The sequence below is a fragment of the Pinus tabuliformis genome, chromosome 6, assembly GCF_031772625.1.
Source record: "Pinus tabuliformis cultivar Carrire ecotype Pingquan chromosome 6, CPIR1, whole genome shotgun sequence".
In the NCBI taxonomy this organism is placed as follows: domain Eukaryota; kingdom Viridiplantae; phylum Streptophyta; class Pinopsida; order Pinales; family Pinaceae; genus Pinus; species Pinus tabuliformis.
This window is the reverse complement of record NC_142292.1, coordinates 1,306,601,721-1,306,621,515: the sequence shown is the minus strand read 5'-3', so window position 1 is coordinate 1,306,621,515 and position 19,795 is coordinate 1,306,601,721. Positions and strand designations below refer to the sequence as shown.

The window sequence follows — 19,795 nt, the reverse complement described above, 5'->3', positions numbered from 1 at the left end:
GAACATGTGAAGAAATAAGATACAAAACACTAGAAAGACATACTAGAAAACACAAAATTCTGTCAAACTGAAGCCGGAAGGCTTTCATTAGAAATCCTATAATAGAAGCTATTACAAAGTGAAGAGCCTTGGAATCAAAAGCCCACACATATTACTTCAATTGATGAAGTATTTATACAATTTCCTCACAAAATATCTTGATAAAAATATCAAGAGCTATTACAAATCTCTGAAAATTGTATCACAAAAATATAACAAAAATAAATGTAAATAAAACTATTTGAAGAGTTTTGGTATTATCCTTGAGGATTCTTGTTGATAAAGAAGAGAAATTTGAATTTGATTGAAACTCATATTTGATGAGGTGGCCTCCAAGTCACTAGTTGTCTTTGATTTTTTTCCTCCCGAACTTCTGAAACATAGGGTCTTGCAATACCTTTGCTTCTCCCAAAACATAGCATCTTTTAGAAAAATGAGAGCAATTTTTGTAAATGATGATGTTGGTCACAAAAAATCTTTCATATTTTGAAAATTCATTTCCACCTGCTCGAAAACCGCATTTGAAAACATTGGCTAAAAACAGGAAAATTCGGGAAAACATGCCTGCAAAGATTCATTTGAATCTCCCAAACCATAACCTATGTTACAAAACTGAGAGAAGGTTTTGTATATTAGAATCTAGGGAACAAAAACATCCTCCAGTTTACCACAATTCATTTCTTATTATCCACAATATTCTCCGCACAAATGTGACTTAAATAGGAAATTTCTGGAAAATATGCCTTTAACGAATCATTAGAATATCGCAAATCATAATAGATGTTAGAAAACTGAGAGAGGTTTTTGTACGTGAGGATGTTAGAAACAAAAAATCTTTCCATTTTTGAAAATGCGTTCTCCCTCTTCTTCTGTTGTCGGTTGCTCCAACTCCTCAACCTGTATCAGCATGGTTTTCTCTGTCATTACACCTTGCCTTTCTTCTTCCTCCTGTTTCTAATTCTCTTCTCTTTCTATCCTTCTCAACTCCTGCTCTTCCTTCAACTTCTTCTTTGTTTCCTGCAACTTTAGTTATGCTTCTTGCATCCTTTTCTTTTCTCTGTTCCTTCACTCTTCTCTCTTTATTTGCTACTCCCTCTTTGTCTCCTCTTCCAAAGCTACTTTCTCCGTGATAGGATCTACTCTCATCTTGTAGCTTTGCTCCACCTATGGTTTCTTGGTAATCTTCCTCTTACCCTTGTCCTATGCTAGATTGATGATGTTTTTGTTGCTTCTTGCGCTAATTCTACCTGCAGAATAGCCTTCCAAGCTATGGATATAATGACCAGCTCGTGGAGCTTGGATTCATTGTAACAATACCTCTAAGGGTCCTCCTCATGCCAGCCAAATGTCCCGTGTATCCATGGGTAGTACACCTTTGCACAATGGTTCTTGAAAATACCATGGGGATCATATGGATTAAATTCTTTGGTGCCGAACTCAAATTTCAATATCTCCTTAGCTTTGACATCTGCATCTTTCAATCCTAATCTGATCCATAGAGGAAGCTTGAGCCATGGCAACTTCTTCTTCCTATGTAGTCCTGCTGATAAACCTATGGAGAGGTGATATGAGACCTCTTGCATTACCAGATTGTATGTGGCATACCTTGGTAGGAAATGCAGAGTCTTCTCTCCGCCAAACACTCTAATGAAGGTGCCACCGGGTGAGGCATACCAATCTGAAATGTTAAGTATCACCTCCAATACTTCTCGGGACATGTAAGATGGATCTTGCTCAAAGATAAGCTTATACAATGGGATGATGAAATGGTTAGTCAGACTTCCCATTACACCTCAGTAACTACAATCAGAAAGAAAATTGTAATAAATGTTGAAGAAGTCTCTTTGGGTGTCCATGTACAACTCATGTCAGGAAACTATTGTTGGAAATATTGCATCAAGTAAGTATGTGGACATGTAGAATCTCGCTTGGTCATCCTTGGGCAGATTTCGGGTGTTAGTCATATGGATTTTCAATTGAGGAGCCAACAAGTCCAACCAGTTAAATGGCCTTCCATCACTCACTAGTTGGTCCAATACAACTACCCAACCTTTAGGAAAGGTCAACGTGCTCTCTTGACCATATATAAGGCATGCAAAGATGATCAAGAACTAGTAGACCTTCCCGAGAGACTTTGTCTTGTAAACATGATTGGGTGTCTGTATGAACTTTGATGGCTCTTTCACCCAATGCTTGATTATATCTCTCGTGTTCACTTGGCTATGGATGGCATAAAAAAGTGTGTCCATGTGCCTTGCCGGATGAGGTAAATTATACATCTGATGAAAGTTATCCATTCTGAAGGTGGCAAGCTCTATCCCATTGCCACTGCTCAATGTCATAGTCTTTGGATCTATGTGTGAGACAATCTAAATGATACTGTATGCACATGGGAAGGTGAGGTACCTGAATGCAACCTTGTATAAACCTAACCACTGGATACTGATATATACCTGCTAGTACTTTAAGTCTTCCTTGAAATACTCTGCAAAAGTATCTTTGATTTGTTTCCATGTAAAATTTGTGCCCTTCTCAATGAAAAACTGAGTGTTTGCATAAACTAGTAGATTAACTGACATTTGCTCACATGATTCCCTAGTACTTTTCTCGATAATTTCCTTTGATGCAGGTCTCTTGGAGGCCATGTTAACTGTAAATTCTAGAGAGATGCTCAACAATTGTTGTACATGGAGACAAAAAGGACACTCATGGTAGGAAAATGTTAGCTTAAAAACAAAAGAAACTTCAAGAAAAGACCAAAAAACAAACCAGGCTAATGATGGGATAGACTGCGCAATTATGATTCACAGAGGCCACTAGCTGCCTGTGGGAACTACACATTGTGTAGCACTAGTAGTTAGTGTGGGAGTCTTGTTGACTGGAACTGCGTAATGCGCAGTTCAATTTGGATACATGCAAGGAGAGATTGCGCATCGTGAAGTCTTAGTTAGTGGACAAGACTGGAAAACTAGCTCTTGAAACTACACAGTGCATAGTTGGCGCCAGGCCAGAGAAGCCTATGTGCAATTCAAGAAGCCAAGGAAAAGGCTTTGATCTCCCAGAATGCATAGTGCATGCAAGGAAAAGAGAGATCCAGGCAAGGGGAACCTAGATCTGTCCAAGGGGAGTGTGAAATCGAGCATATCTTGAGGATGGTATGATTCTGAGTGCATATCTAACTGAGTGATAATGCATCCAAGTGAAACAAGTGTAGGAATCAATCAAACTGAAGGAAAACAAAGCATATGAAGAGAGTCACCGGAATGACAACCATTAGTGCAAAAACGAGGTATTGCATGTGACACTTGGGAGAGGAAATGAAAAACTTAATACAACACTTCTATAATATAAAATAAGTTAAAACACTAGTTGTCTTTAAACAAAATAAGTGAAACAACACTCTCACAAGCTAAACAAGAAAAGTGATAGAAAAAATGGGAAAAGGCTAGAAAATAAAAACTTACCCCGAAAAGCGACGACGATCACACTAAATGTTCCTTTATCTCCTCGGGAATACCAGAGCTCCAAGATTGAAAGTGAAAATGAGCTCTGATACCATCAATTAAATAGTTTTGGTCGATTTAGGGCTTATGACACGAATACCAAAAATCAAGGAAAAAGCAACACTTGGCGGCAGTTTCCAAAGTGCCTCCTTCAGACAACTAAAAATAAAACCCTGTTTTTTAGGGATGCCTTTTCACTTTTTCATTTTTTTTTTATTTTTTCAAGAAAATCTACCATGGATTGCCCAAATAGATTGCACAGTTATGGGAAGGACTAGGAAATTCACTAGCTCATGCACTGAGTAGCTTCTAAGCAAAATGATTTTGCGCAATTTTTGGGCTAAGTGGCTATGTGCTGCCTCTCATGCTCTGCCTAATTTCCTTGCTAAAGGCTCACTGTCAACTAGAATTGTACAATTCTTGAGCTTAAGACTCACTGTCAGCTTGGAATACACAATTCCCTAGAGCAAGGGTGGTTTCCCTCAAGGATTTCACAATGCTCTAAGGCAAGCCTAGAACTGGATGGAAACCAAGTCAAGAGATCATCTTGTGGGTTAGACAGTAACCAGGTAAGCAAACAAAATACAATATTAAAAGGATGAGACTCAATCAAAGCATAAGTACATGGATTAGTGCAAGATGAGTTGCTATGATTTAGAAGGGAGGCTCCAAAACAAAGCATAAGAAACATTTTGGAGGATGGTTGTAGCCACTACAACAGAGTGCTAGGAAAGGGTTGGTATCAAGGAAAAATGTATATATTTGAGCTCATTTTTGTGGTGCATATCAAAAATCATTAATGGAGTTCAATGACCAATGCCTTCATCATTTTGAAGATTTGGTTGATGTCTTCAATAGCCTCACCTTTTTGGTGCTTCACATGGTTGTTTCCAGGATATACAAACAATGATACGCTAATATGCACAACTTGGTCAGACAACAATTGCTTTCCTTTTGCAGGGAAAATTTTAAGAACCACCCTAAATTTATATGTATAATAAATGGGCTAATCCCCATGATACATAGGAAAAATGGGAGGTGATTTTATCAATAATATAATATGTATATATAATATTTCTGGCGAATCTCTCACTAGATTATATTATCTTGTACGATGATGGAGAATCCTTCACTGAATTATAAAATCTTGTAAGATCTTGGCACATCTTTTACTGAATAATAAAACATTGTGAAGTCTTGGTGAATGTTTTGTTAAAGTATGAAACCATATATGATAATAAGAAAACATATTCATTAAACTGTAATATACTAACATACATGTTTGGAAAAAAGAAACATAATTTTCTCTTCCTACAAACAATGTTCCAAGTTTCAGTGGCCCTGTTTGTCAAGGTTCTTACAATACACTCTTTCATATCCTTCTATTAGTTTTGATAATATTCCACAACAAAGTTCTTGTAGGTGTTGATATTGACCACGATGTCAAGGTAGGAGAGATTAATATTTTCTCTGCAACTTTTTCCAAGCTACCACTTTTTTCAAGATATCAAATTTCTTTCTTATTCCATAGACTCCAACTGCACGATAAAAAACACATCAAGTTTGTTTACCCCAACACGCCAACAAGTAGCAAGCCCCAACTATATTATATAAGAAAGTATTAGGTATCCCAAAGGTTTGAAGGGGATCTAATTGAAAGAAGTGACCATTCTGAGAAGCTTTCCAATCAATATATGAATATATAAATGTAGATTTATTATTATTTTAATTGGAAATCTTCAATTAAATAATAACATTTAATTACATCTCTCCCAATCTAAATTGCTTATTAGCATTATTCACTACCCTCATAGGTCTCCCATTTTTTAATAGCGTTGTAACATGTAGATTAATTTCCTTTTTGGTGAACAATCTTCACCTTTTAGGAAAATATGGTGCAGTGGCTCCAACCCCTACAGATTATTAGGACAAACTAAGAATAGCGCAAAAGATGAAAGGTTGTACAAACCAGCTTATTTTTCAAACAACTAATCCAACATCAATACCTAAACTTTTTCATGAAGATATCATATTGAGAATGTTTGAAAAATGGTGGGAAATCTCATGTGAGGGTGATGTGGAAAGAGTAATAAGGTTTCACTATTTTGAATTTTTTTTGTTAAATTAGAAAAACCAATATTAATGGAGATATTGGTATTTTTTACTAAATTTTGTGAAGTGACTAAATGTAGCTTTAACCATTCACCTTAAGATGTTTTTACAATATAATTTCCTAAGTCTATTTAATATCCTCATTATCATAAAAACCAACCTATATCCATCTTAACTCCACATCTACCACTCTTAGACGGATGAAATCTATTTATCCCTCTCAGCACTTGGTAGACCCAGAATTAATATGGATCTATGATGATAGAATTCCCCCTTTAAATATTCTATGCTCACATGAATACCATGGTATTACCATGGGTCAATACCATGGGTTATCATAAACCTGGAGCTTAAAAATTACTATTAGTAATTTATAAAAATTAACAAAATTAATAACTGATTTTTATTTTATTTTTTATTTTAACCAAGTTAAAATGTTTAACATACATTAAATTACAACATCCATTTTTACTCTTGATCCACCAAGCCCCGAGAGGGATCAAATATTTTTTCACTCTATGCTAGTTTGCATATCACAATACTACTCTATGCTAGTTTTCATATCACAATACTTGATCCCTCTCGCGGCTTAGTAGATCGAGAGTAAAGATGGATCTATGTTGGTTTAATTCCCCCCTTTAAATAGGCTACATTCCACATGAATACCATGGGTCAATACCATGTGCCATTTTTATTTTTGTTAATACTAATATTAGGGTTAATAATGTTTTTTTACATGGTATTAATAATAATCTAGCCCATGGTATTTAGCCCATAGTATTTTTCCCATAGGTTTCACCTAAATGTAACGCATTTTTTAGTGTCTTTAAATATAAGGTGACTTATGGAGTAAATATAAAAAAATGTTTTATTTATTTATCATACCTCTCATTTATTTATATTTTTATTAATTTACCATACCTCTTTTACAAATATGGTATTTGACCCATAGGATTCACTTAAATAAAACCTCTTTTTTGAGCCTTAATAAATAAAAACAGGGTTATGGACTAAATATAAAAAGAGGTTTTATTTATTTACCATACCTCTAGTTTATTTATATTTTTATTTATTTACCATACATTTTGAGTAAGTATAAAAAGAGGTTTTATTTATTTACCATACCTCCACTTTATTTTTATTTTTATTTGTTTACACCCTTGCATGCATATAAGGTGACTTATGGAGTAAATATAAAAAATGTTTTATTTATGCACCATACCTCTCATTTATTTATATTTTTATTAATTTACCATATCTCTTTATAAATATGGTATTTGGCCCATGGGATTCACTTAAATAAAACCTATTCTTGAAAATTAGGGCGAATGGAAGGTTGTAACTCCTAATTTAAAGGGCTATATTTACCTTTTTTACCCTCTCCCTTAAAATAAGGTGGGCTAACCTCCATAACTAATTTTTTTATAAAATAAATTTGAGGCGATTTGTAAAAATGTACTGTGATACAAAATATTCGCCCACTAAAAATTTAAAACCCCTTAATTTTGCCAAAGGGCAAAAATTCGCCCCTAAAATTTTCCATGTCCTTTTGGATCTGATTCTATGGTGTTAAGAGTGGCAGCCAACATCTTTTTCCTACCTTCAATATCTTCTTCTTGTATTTTTGTGAGGAAATCGTATAATAGTTTCAGATCTATAGCACCGTTCAACGTAGATTTCGCCAACAATCCTCCGATATATTTCGGCGCTAGCGGAACATCGATTACAAAGTCATCATATTTCTCTGCAATTTGGAGAAAAGCATTTCGAATATCAAAGTTTGACACAGTTTGGTGTGAGAAGAGATGGTCGATAAGATCACCGACGAGTTTGACATGTATTTCATTCTGCTCTAAGCCCATGGGGATTTCTTTGAACAACAACTATGCATGGTAGCCTAGGCTGTCCAAATCTTGAACGCACTGTGTTGCTTCGCGTAGGTCTCTCACATTGAAGTACTCTTCCAACAATGCTATTGTCTTGCATTCAAGATCATCAGCTGTTAATTTCTGGTCAGCCTCAATGCGCTGATCTTGATCTACCGCTGGATGAGTAGTAGAATTATAAGTAGTACACTCAGGAGCTTGGACCTTAACTTGATCTTGTTTTAATTTAGAACTTAGCTTGGATAATATCAATGAACTTTTCGATGCAACTAGTCGAGGCAACAACGACTTTTCTAAATATTCTTGTTTTTTAGGTGCACCACCATCAAATGATATCAACGAAATTTTTGCACCTGGAGGCAAGAAGGGCTTCTCATCCTTGAATAATAATGGAATTTTGGTGTTTGGAAAGGGAGGGGGTTTTGCAAATATTCTGGAACTCAATTTTCCATGAGGACAAATATGTGCATTCGAAGTGGAAGTGGTTGTGACCTAATATGCAGGAGGAGGTTTATATGCAGAAGCAGGATTCAAATTGGATGTGGACACAGTTGGCTGAAGGGGATGAGTTGTCGGTCTAGAGGAGGATCACAAATTTTGTGCAGGCCTTGATGTTTTGATACCTATCCAATCACGATCATCATCCCCCAACCGTGGTGCTCGATCCAAATAGTTGCTTTGCATTGGATTGTAACTGTAAACTCTTGGAGCATCGACATTAAGTTGTTGCTTTAATTTTATTGTCCCAGGCCTTAGGCCCAAATTTTTCTCGGCTTCAGTATGGATCTCGCTTATAGTCTTTGCTTTAACTTGAACACAACAATGATAATGATATGATAGATCAGAAAACAAATAAAATTTTAGGAACGTCATGTATCTGTAGCTAGGCTATTCATGATATGTACATCTTCATTTCTAGGAATCCATTTGTTTGCCCTCAATTCGATAACGTCTCTCACCATGAACCGTATCCTCGACTCCAATCGAGAATCATTTCCAACATTTTTTAAGCGAGCCATGTATGAATCAAATATCAATATTTCCTTCTCTACTACTTTCACCGCTCCCTTCGACTGTTTGGTTGTCGAGTCACCCATCTCTTCCAACTGCTTTCCAATTAATGAAATAGTTGGCAAAATGCCTCTACATTTTTAGCGACAGGAGGTGATTTGATGTCCTCCCCAAATAATGCCCGCCAACAACAAATGTTTGGGTAACATCTTTTGTTTGAATAGCTCTACAATTAATTTGATATTTCCAAGAGTTCACCGTTTTAAGAGTTTCTCTTTTTCTTAGAGTTGGGGTCCGATCATTTCTTTCAATTCTATGCACATATTATCAACGCCTTCAAATTCCTTCTGGAAAGTGTTTAGTAGGACTCTTTTGAAGTGTATTGGTTTTCCATCAGGTTCCTCAGGGGGGAATTCAGGGAGTCCTGAACTAAGATGCACACACAATGCCGCATACATAAAACAAAACATTGATTTTGTCACTGCCTTATCAAATACTAGTGAAATCACACCCTGCAAATATACACCACATAGTTAAATTTAACGTGTGATCACTCATAATGAATGTGTATCCATGTAAAATGGAAATGCTCCCAGCAAAGCAAAACTATAAAACTAGGGTTCAAAGTTGTTCTCCAAAAAGAAAAGAAAAGAAAAAAATCACCCATACCTGCAATATGTCTGCAGTAGTAATTCCAAAGTTGAGCAATTGATCTCTCAATGAAGAAAATTTCTCAGGAGTCAATTTGTTCAAGATCCTAGAAGAAAAATATTATGTAAAAATTTCATGAATAATAAAGAATTCTAATTGTCTTGCAATACATAAAGTAGAGAAGTACTGAAGTTGGAATAGCAACTGTGTGATACCCTTTAACCATCTTCAACACTTTATCCTTCTCTGACATATTCACTCTCCTCGAACTCCGTGGAACTTCCACCTTAGACAAAACAGCCTGCTTATACGTTCATCAAACATGCAAAAGGTAAACTTGCAGTTAGTGCAAAATCTAGCAATTATTCAATATAACTTGCTAATTATAAGTTCGAAAGCTCCCCACCCTTATAACTGGACCCGCTTTCATTGGTTCAATGCGCCATGGAATTGGATCCACTTTCATTGGTTCAGAGTGCCTTGACTTTGTGTGATCTGGTTTTACAGAAATAGGAGGTGGTGGAAGACATTTTCTTTGACTACGCCACTCAGAGGTACAGTCAGGTCTAGAAATTTAGTTGTCATGATTCTCTTCCGACCTTTGATGTTTTGGGCACTACAACCCCAATCAAACATGTCCATAAACCAAGGGCTCATAAGTCCCTAAAAGTGTTGTTCCATCCCCTAAAAGAATAAGGCCAACTGATTACATCATCTCCCAGAAGTTCTCCATGAAAAACTGCTCAGAACTGGTCAAAACTGGACCATCTCACCTGCTCCATGGTCAAAGTGTGATGCATCCCACCTAATGCACATGGGAGGTGTGATTTATACTGAAAAGCCCTTCTATGGAGTGCGATGGGCGAGAGTGGACAAATGGCAGAGAAATTTTGCGAGGTGGATGATCGTGGTATCTTCCAGAAACTTCTCCTGTGACACTTTCCTCTCTGAATTCGCCTAGGGATGAGTAAGAGATCATCAATCTCCAAGTGGAATCAAGAACTATCAGAGAGAGGACACTAATCAAAATCCCAGAAGCTGACTCACTCCCCTGCAATCATCTATATATGGATCCCTCATCCTAGAGATCCAGAGGCTGGAATTTTGTATCTTATAAGGAAGTGTTGTTGGTTTCTTGTTGGAATATCACATTGTTGGGTGATCTAAGCTTTTCATGAGGTGAAAGAAGGGCTTTCATGCTGGAGTGTGACACTGGTTCAAAACAATTGGTTGTGATCCTCTTTGCTTATTCTTGATTATTAATAAAACTATTCAAGTTTTCCTCCACATTCTTGTATGTTTGATGATATATGCATTTGTGTGGTCAATATACATCTGGTCCTATATTGTTTATGATTGTAGATCTCTGTTCTTCGATAGTATTGTGCTACTTTGATTCCATAGGTGCTATTTGAAGCAGTGTAGACGAAGGAGAAGTGGCAAGGATCTATCAGAAGGGAGAGGAACCGGGCAAGGAACCAAGTGCAAGACTCAGGTTGGTATCCTTCATTCCTCTCTTATCTACTCCTCATAAAGGAAAACAAAAGTGGTTTTAGTTTGTTTGTTTCTAAGATAGCTACCAGTCTTAGTGGGACTAGCAGATCCGACTGGACACTAGATTTCCCGATAACAAAATGGCGACTCCACTGGGGAGCGAATAGATTGTTTGTTTGTCTATATTTGTTTGTTTTATAAACTTACAGATGGATCGTGAAGTCAAGCCAGCTAGCCTTCGAACTGCATTTGCTAGGCAAGTGCAAAGTAGATCAATGCTGCTTCAGTCTATCTCCGGGTTTTGTTTATAAACTGAACAATCGATTTTCAAACTTTCTAATGGCCCTAGTGGTGGCTCTAGTAACCTCATTAGATCAGCCCCTGTAATTTCTATTTACTGTACATCACTTGCTCGGCCAAAATCCCTGAACTGAGTTGCAAACTTTGACCCGGAACCGAGTTGAAGTCTCGTCCCTAGATCATCGCACCTTCTCCTCTTGGGAATCTGGATGCATCACACTTTTCATGTGTTGTAGGTGCGCTGCATCGCACTTTCCCTGTGTTACAGGTGTGCTGATCAGACAAGACCTCTTATGTTCTTAGATTTTGGTTTCTATGTTCACTCTCTTCAACTCTATTCAGGAGTTTTTCTGTCTGTGATCAGTATACCATTGTGGAAACCCCCTTCCTTTCCATCATTCCACCTCCATTATGTAAAGAACTGTGAATGTTTTTATGTATTTTCCGCCATTTTCAATTCTCTTTTACAAAGTAGTAGCATAGTCAAACTGTCGTTTCTTGATTTGAAAGTGTTGCAAGTGTCGTTTTTAGTCAAAGAAAAGAATTCTATTGTTCTTGATGGTTGATTATATAGTTACTCTTGTATTTGATTTGAATTAGTAGTTTTTCAAGTGTCGAAAGTAGTTTTCAATTCAAAATAGTAAAGTGTCATCATTATATTCCTTTCGTTTTTGAAGAGAAATTTGTTAGTACTGTCGCTTTGAAAAGATAATTCAAATTTGTACTTAGCGTTCTTCTTGTCATTCACACATTAAGAAAGCTGAAAAAAAATACATGCATGTGCATTTGCATTTAGACTGCTTGTTAGTTTGATTTAGGACAGTGCATCTAGTGTGTGCTCTCTGCTCTATGTTGAAAGAATATTGTCTCTCTTTCTTTACTAGCTATGATTTTCATTGCAAAAAGAAGATTAAACGATTGTTTATCATCTTAGATTGCATTTTAGGAATTGTACATCTACATCACGCAGTGAACCTGAAAGGCAAATTTCTTAAGAAAGATCAACTGTAAAATAAATTTAATGAACCTAAAAACGCTTTGGAACCTAATGCACAACATCTAGAAGTCTAGGCTAGAGATGTATTCCGGCGTCGTAAAGCCTGGTAACTGTCGCTTTCACTGTTGGTTGGGTGATTCCTCCTCTTTGAGATGACAAGTGCCAGTACGGACTTTTGCTCCCACGTACCGTCGAGTATATATTGGGAGACCACAATAGGCTATATCCTTTATCCATTGGAAGCCGTGTCTGCTGCCCTATCGATCGTAATGCACTAAACAAAGAATTCAGGAAGATTGACTGCCATACTGTAAAAAGTATTCTGCAGTTTTGCGATTAGTTTGGTAATCCCTCTGTCTAGATTTCCAGATTAGTCTCTTTCGTTCCTTTTCAGACTCCTTAAAGGAAAAGGCCATTTGAACACTTGTCACTTCAGGCTCATTAAAAATTGAAGGAGACTAGAGTCATATTTTGTTTTTTCTCGACTCTTAAAAATTGAAAAAATAAGTTGTGTCAAAGCATCTAAAATTTATTTTAATTGGAGTAATACTACCATTCCCGCATTGGTCTTAGGTTGAGGAAAATGGAGTCCACCAACCAAGGAGTTCCCCTTGGAGGAAATCCTAGTCCTTTCTTCTCTTGGGGAGATGTTGGTGCACCTCATATGGCCACATTGTCACTTCCAGGATTGACGATTGGCTTGCCAATATGGCTCTTCTCGACCTCCGTCGTTCAGAACACTGTGATTCCTGAACAATCAAGTCAGTAACTAGATGATACTAAAGTTACCCCCCAACCTTCTACTTCATTCGATTCTCCCTCTCCTCCTTCCTCTTCACTTGATAAATCCGGCAAGGCCCAAAACCAAGTAACTAAGAAGAAGAAGGAGAAGAAGAAGAAAGAGAAGAAGAAGGAGGAGACAAAGGCGAAAAGGGGCAACCATGCATCGTCTAGCAAAAATCCACACACTGCACTGTCCAAGCCTAAATCTCCATGTGTCATTTGCAAAGGAGACCACTATCACCAAGATTTCCCCTGCATCCCTCGGGTCTTAAGGGACTAGTCTCCTCGTTTGCACAACCTGGTGTCATCAACCTCTAAAGACCATGTTGAAAGTACACCATCAACTAGTGAAAGCGAAGCATTCAGATAAAAAAGGAAATGTAAATTTCCTTGTAAACTATGTGAAGGCGATCATGCCGTCCACCGTTGTCCCTTCCTAGATGAAGCTAAAAGAGTTTTGGATGACCGTCCGGCTTCATCGCTACGGCTTCCTCCTGGATATAAGAAACTCTTGCCGAATCCGTCTCTAGTTGAAAATCTGACCGACACGCCATTGTGGTCGGTCGAAGCATCTGTCATTGAGGATAAACCTGTTGAATAGACGAAAGTCAAAAGGTTGAGGCGGCAGTCGACCCAGTCTTGCCTTCGACAGGTACATCTTTAGATGACAAAGTCACCGTAGAGAATGAGAACGACACCATTCAAATTCTTTTCGTAAACACCGACTCCGATGAACATGGGGGCAGTCTACCTATTCCTTTACCGCAGGAAGGAAGTTCGTCAGAGTCATATCCAAGGAAGCATTTTGTCTGCAACACGGATGGAGAGCTTTCATATGGTAACCTGGAAACTTTTTACTATACCTGGGGGCATGTAAACCTCTTGTTAGCAAGCGAGAAATGACCAACTAATGTTAACTCTATGATTTCGCTGACTTCAACCGCCTAGGTCGGGTGAGTGGTCAAATCGACCATTCATCTTCGCAGGGGCCACCATGGCACCGAAAAAGTAAAGGAAAAAGTTTCCTACCTAACCTTGGTAGTGATCTTGGTAGTTAAGTAGAGGGGCGTAGTTGGTCGTTCCTAGCTTGCATGTGAGAGGTGTCGGAGCATAGTTTCGAATGGTGCAAGCTCCCTAAAAATTAAACCGATTGATGAGACATCCTTATTATACGACTGGCACGAGCAGGTTTTTGTGGAGTTCAAGCTCGTTAAAAATTAAACATAAGAAATGAGCAAACGTTCCCATAGAGTTTAAGCTCATTAAAAAATGAACCAATTTCCGGTAAATAACCATTGTGAATGCATTATCATCAGCTTTTGAGCAGTTTCCAAAATAAATCAAGTGCCTCCTTCAGACAACTAAAAATAAAACCCTATTTTTTAGGGATGCCTTTTCACTTTTTCATTTTTTTTTAATTTTTTTCAAGAAAATTTGCCATGGATTTCCCAAATAGATTGCACAGTTCTAGGAAGGACTAGGAAATTCACTAGCTCATGCACTCAGTAGCTTCTAAGAAAAATGATTTTGCGCAATTTTTGGGCTAAGTGGCTATGTGCTGCCTCTCATGCTCTGCATAATTTCCTTGCTAAAGGCTCACTGTCAATTGGAACTGCACAATTCTTGAGCTCAAGACTCACTATCACCTTGGAATACACAATTCTCTAGAGCAAGGGTGGTTTCCCTCAAGGATTGCACAATGCTCTAAGGCAAGCCTAGAACTGGATGGAAACCAAGTCAAGGGATCATCTTGTGGGTTAGACAGTAAACCGAGTAATCAAACAAAAAGACAAGATTCAAAGGATGAGGCTCAATCAAAGCATAAGTACATGGATTAGTGCAAGATGAGTTGCTATGATTTAGAAGGGAGGCTCCAAAACAAAGCATACGAAACATTTTGGAGGATGGTTGGAGCCGCTACAACACAGTGCTAGGAAAGGGTTGGTATCAAATAAAAATGCATATGTTTGAGCTCATTATTGTGGTGCATCTCAAAAATCATTAATGGAGTTCAATGACCAATGCCTTCATCATTTTGAAGATTTGGTTGATGTCTTCAATAGCCTCGCCTTTTTGGTGCTTCACATGGTTGTTTCCAGGATATACAAACAATGATATGCTAATATGCACAGCTTGGGCAAGAAATATGGTATCTTAAGGCCAACAATCACATCAATCCATTTGCAACTTAAATGTGAAAGATTGTTAACTCAAGTCATGTTGGAGATCAAGTAAGTGATAATCATGCATGCAAATAACAAAGTTGTGTAAGTGCAAAATTGGATGTAAGCTACAAAGGATAACATAATGTTTGGAATATGACTTTGTGGGATGTTGACCTATGAAATAAGTACTAGGTATTTCGAAAACAAAATATGACAATCAATTACAAACTATTTCTTCAACACTAAAATATGCACAACCTAGGTAACAAATATGGTAAATTAAGACCAACAATCACATTAATTCATTTGCAAATCAAATGTGCAAGATTCTCCATTCAAGTGATATTGGAGTTCCAACAAGTGCAAACATGAAACAAGCGCTATTCAAGCATGCAAATAACCAAGTTGTGTAAGTGCAAACATGAAAGGTATGAAGGATAACATAGCGTTTGGAATATGACTTTTTGGGATAGCCACGTATGAAATCAATACTAGGTATTTCGAAAACAAAAGGCTCATAATCAATTACATCTTATTTCTTCAATACTCAAACTTTTCAAGTAATGATTTTGTACTTAATACTTTGAAATTCAAAATAAAGACATTTGTGGGGAGACATGACATTGGAAAAGAATAAAATGTCATTCTTCTACGAGCGTAGAACTCATTCTTCTGCAGCTTCTTCCACGAGCTTTTCACAGTGGGAGAGCTCAGCCTTTTGGTCAGACAACAATTTCTTTCCTTTTGGATCTGTTTCTATGGTGTTAAGAGCGGTAACCAACATCTTTTTCCTACCTTCAATATCTTGTTGTATTTTTGTGAGGACATCGTATAATAGTTTCAGATCTACAGCGCCGTTCAACGCAGATTTCCCCAACAATCCTCCGATATATTTTGGTGCTAGCGGAACATCGATTGCAAAGTCATCATATTGCTCGGCAATTTGGAGAAAAGCATTTCGAATATCAAAGTTTGACACGGTTTGGTGCGAGAAGAGATGGTCGATAAGATCACCCACGAGTTTGACGTGTATTTCCTTCTGCTCTAAGGCCATGGAGATTGCTTTGAACAACAACTGTGCATGGTAGCCTGGGCTGTCCAAATCTTGAACGCACTGTGTTGCTTCGCGCAGGTCTCTCACATTGAAGTACTCTTCCAGCAATGCTACTGTCTTGCGTTCAAGATCATCGGCTGTTAATTTCTGGCCGGCCTTAATGCGCTGATCTTGATGAGCAGCAGAACTAGAAGTAGTACACTCAGGCGCTTGGACCTTCTGATCTAGTACTTGATCTTGTTCTAATTCAGCACTCAGCTTGGATGATATCAACGAACTTTTCAATGCACCTGGCAGCAACGGCTTGTCTAAATATTCTTGTATTTCAGGCGCACCACCGTGGAATGATATTAACGAACTTTTTGCACCTGGAGGCAAGAAGGGCTTCTCATCCTTGAATAATAAGGCACTTTTGGTGTTTGGAAAGGGAGGGGGTTTTGCAAATATTCTGGAACTAGATTTTCCATGAGGCAAAAGATGTGCATTCGAAGCGGAAGCGGTTGCGGCCTGATGTGCAGGAGGAGGTTTATATGCAGAAGCAGGATTCGAATTGGATGTGGACACAGTCGGCTGAAGGGGATGAGTTGCCGGTCTAGAGGATGATCGCAAATTTTGTGCAGGCCTTGATGTTTTGATACCTCTCCAATCACGATCATCATCCCCCAACCGTGGTGGTCTCGTCATTTTGTTATCTGCCGGATCCAAGTATTTACTTTGCATTGGATTGTAACTGTCAACTCTTGGAGCATCGACATTAAGTTGCTGCTTTAATTTTGTCGTGCCAGGCCTTAGGCCTAGCTTTTTCTCGGCTTCGGTATGGATCTCGCTTATAGTCTTTGCTTTAACCTGAACACATGACAACAATGATAATGATATGATATGATATGATAGATCAGATCATTGCGATTTTTATATATATGAAACTTAAATTAACATTTGATATCATCAGATTTTCATTGAAAGAAAATTGGAATATAAAGGCTTGCTCTCACTAGAGAGACACTAGTTATTGATCTGGAAAACAAATAAAATTTTGGGTGTAGTGTGCTATTCATGATATGTACCTCTTCTCTTCTAGGAATCCATTTGTTTGCCCTCAATTCGATAACGTCTCTCACCATGAACCGTATCCTCGACTCCAATCGAGAATCATTGCCAACATTTTTTAAGCGAGCCATGTATGAATCAAATATCGATATTTCCTGCTCTACTACTTTCACCGCTCCCTTCGTCTGTTTCGTGGTCGAGTCACCCATCTCTTCCAGCTGCTTTCCAATTAATGAAAATAATTGGCAAAGGGCCTCTACATTTTCAGCGATAGGAGGTGATTTGATGTCCTCCCCAAATAATTCCTGCCAACAAGAAATGTTTTAGTACTCTAGTAACAAATATAATTACCAGACATCTCGATCTATGTCAAGTAGCTGTTTTAAAAGAATTATTTACTTTACCTTAATGCAGAAATGAACAATCGGTTTGGGTAACATCTTTTGTTTGAATAGCTCTGCAATGAATCTGATATTTCCAAGAGTTCGCCGTTTTAAGAGTTGCTCTTTTTCTTGGAGTTGGGGTCCGGTCATTTCTTTCAATTCTGCGCGCATATTATCAGCGCCTTCAAATTCCTTCTGGCAAGTGTTTAGCAGGACTCTTTTGAAGTGTATTGGTTTTCCATCAGGTTCCTCAGGGGGGAATTCAGGGAGTCCCGAACTAAGATGCACACACAACTCCGCATACATAAAGCAAAACGTTGGTTCTGTCACTGCCTTATCAAATACCAGTGAAATCACACCCTACAAATATACACCACACCGTTAAATTAACGTGTGATCACTCATAATGAATGCGTATCCATGTAAAATGTAAATGCTCCCAGCAAAGAAAAACTATAAAACTAGGGTTCAAAGTTGTTCTCCAAAATGAAAAGAAAAGAAAAAATCACCCATACCTGTAATATGTCTGCAGTAGTAATTCCAGAGTTGAGCAACTGATCTTTCAATGAAGCAAATTTCTCAGGAGTCAATTTGTTCAAGATCCTGGAAGAAGCAAATTATGTAAAAATTTCGTGAATAATAAAGAATTCTAATTGTCTTGCAGTACATAAAGTAGAGAAGTACTGAAGTTTGAATAGCAACTGTGTGATACCCTTTAACCGTTTTCACCACTTTATCCTTCTCCGACATATTCCCTCTCCTCGCACTCCATGGAACCTCCGCCTTAGACAGAACAGCCTGCTTATACGTTCATCAAACATGCAAAAGGTAAACTTGCAGTTAGAGCAAAATCTAGCATTTATTCAATATAACTTGCTAATTATAAGTTCGAAAGCTCCCCACCCCTGTAACTGGACCCGCTTTCATTGGTTCAGTGCGCCATGGAACTGGATCCGCTTTCATTGGTTCAGAGTGTCTTGACGTTGTGTGATCTGGTTTTACAGATGTAGGAGGTGGCGGAAGACATGTCCTCTGACTACGCCACTCAGAAGTACGGTCAGGTCTAGAAATTTGCTTGTCATGATTCTCATCCGACCTTGATGATTCCTGATAGTCATGCATGAAGTTACATTTGATAAGATTTCATACTTTGAAAGCAAAACTTCCATACATATGGCTGAATATAATTAAACATGAAAGTTATGATCATCGATTCATACAATATATGCAGGCTTGGAAGATTGCACTACATCCCTCCTCAGAATGTCGGGCACGTTTTCTATGACCCTCAGAAAGCTATCTCTTTGGACAGGCTGCAATAATTCAAAAAAATAAAAATAGTTATATTTGCAAGTCAAGGGGTTGGATTACACAATAAATATGTCTGCTACTGCATCCTCAGCCATTGTAGATGGCCGTATATATCTCATCTCACCTCACGTTCAAGTTGCAATAACTCATCTCGAGAGTATCTTATAATAGCTCCTGTGCTTGTCTGTCAAAATATATATACAGGGGTTTAGACATTTTAAACAAGAATTGCAACTGTGCAGGTTTGGAGTATAAAAGGGAATAACATGCTCATGTTCAGACATTTAAAAAATAAATATTCAGCAGCGGTTTGGAGTTAATTTTTTTTGAAAAAAGAACAGAATAACATGATACCTGGTCTTGAAGGCCAACACGTGCTATTGACGACGACCCTTTAGTAACTTGTTCAGAGTTTCTATATGGAGGCCGAGTAGTAACTTCCTCAGGGTTTCGAGATGGAGGCCGAATAGATGATTGTAATGGTGCAGAAGAAGGTTGACGAGAAGATTGTAAAGATACGGAGGGCCGATGAGAGGCCGAAGGCTCATGAGAAGAGTTCAAACCACAATCAGAAGTAGACTGCAATATTGGTGCAGAAGAGTTGAGAGGCGTAGAAAGACGATTAGAAGAATGCAATGGCGCAGGACGAAATGAATTCGAAGGGAGGCCGCCGCCGTCGCCGCTTCTAATTTTATTAGAGGCCCATTTGCTTCCTCCACCAGGTCTCGAGCTAATTTGATTCTCGTTAGAACCCCATTTGCTTCCTCCACCAGGTCTCGAGCCAATCTGGTTCTCGTTAGAGCCCGATTTGCTTCCTCCACCAGGTCTCAAGCTAATTTTATTCTCGTCAATCCCCATATCAGACAATTATCAAAATAGCTACGGGAATAAATTGACTGTCCAGGAATTATCGATGTAATTAACCCGCGCAATTACTTGTGTTCGCTGTCAGAATGGTAACCGCTGAGAATGGAAGTATCGAAAATCTTCTAAATAGCTTAATGGAATCCAAAATGACACCGATCACGAGCATGTCCTTTCACAACATTGCCCTAAATG

The 19,795-nt window shown here is 38.0% G+C and overlaps 1 protein-coding gene across 1 annotated transcript; it reads right to left on the bottom strand.

The window, feature by feature from the left end:
- Window positions 1-15,605: 15,605 nt before the first annotated feature.
- LOC149263413 (eukaryotic translation initiation factor-like) lies at window positions 15,606-19,594 on the bottom strand. The gene is made up of 10 exons (XM_089388177.1): window positions 19,091-19,594; window positions 18,861-18,920; window positions 18,646-18,738; window positions 18,329-18,532; window positions 18,138-18,223; window positions 17,941-18,028; window positions 17,447-17,785; window positions 17,248-17,347; window positions 17,060-17,202; window positions 15,606-16,841 (listed from the first exon to the last, which is right to left on the bottom strand). Exons 1-10 carry the CDS (start codon window positions 19,592-19,594, stop codon window positions 15,606-15,608), a joined length of 2,853 nt encoding a protein of 950 aa, XP_089244303.1.
- Between the last annotated feature and the right edge of the window lie 201 nt (window positions 19,595-19,795).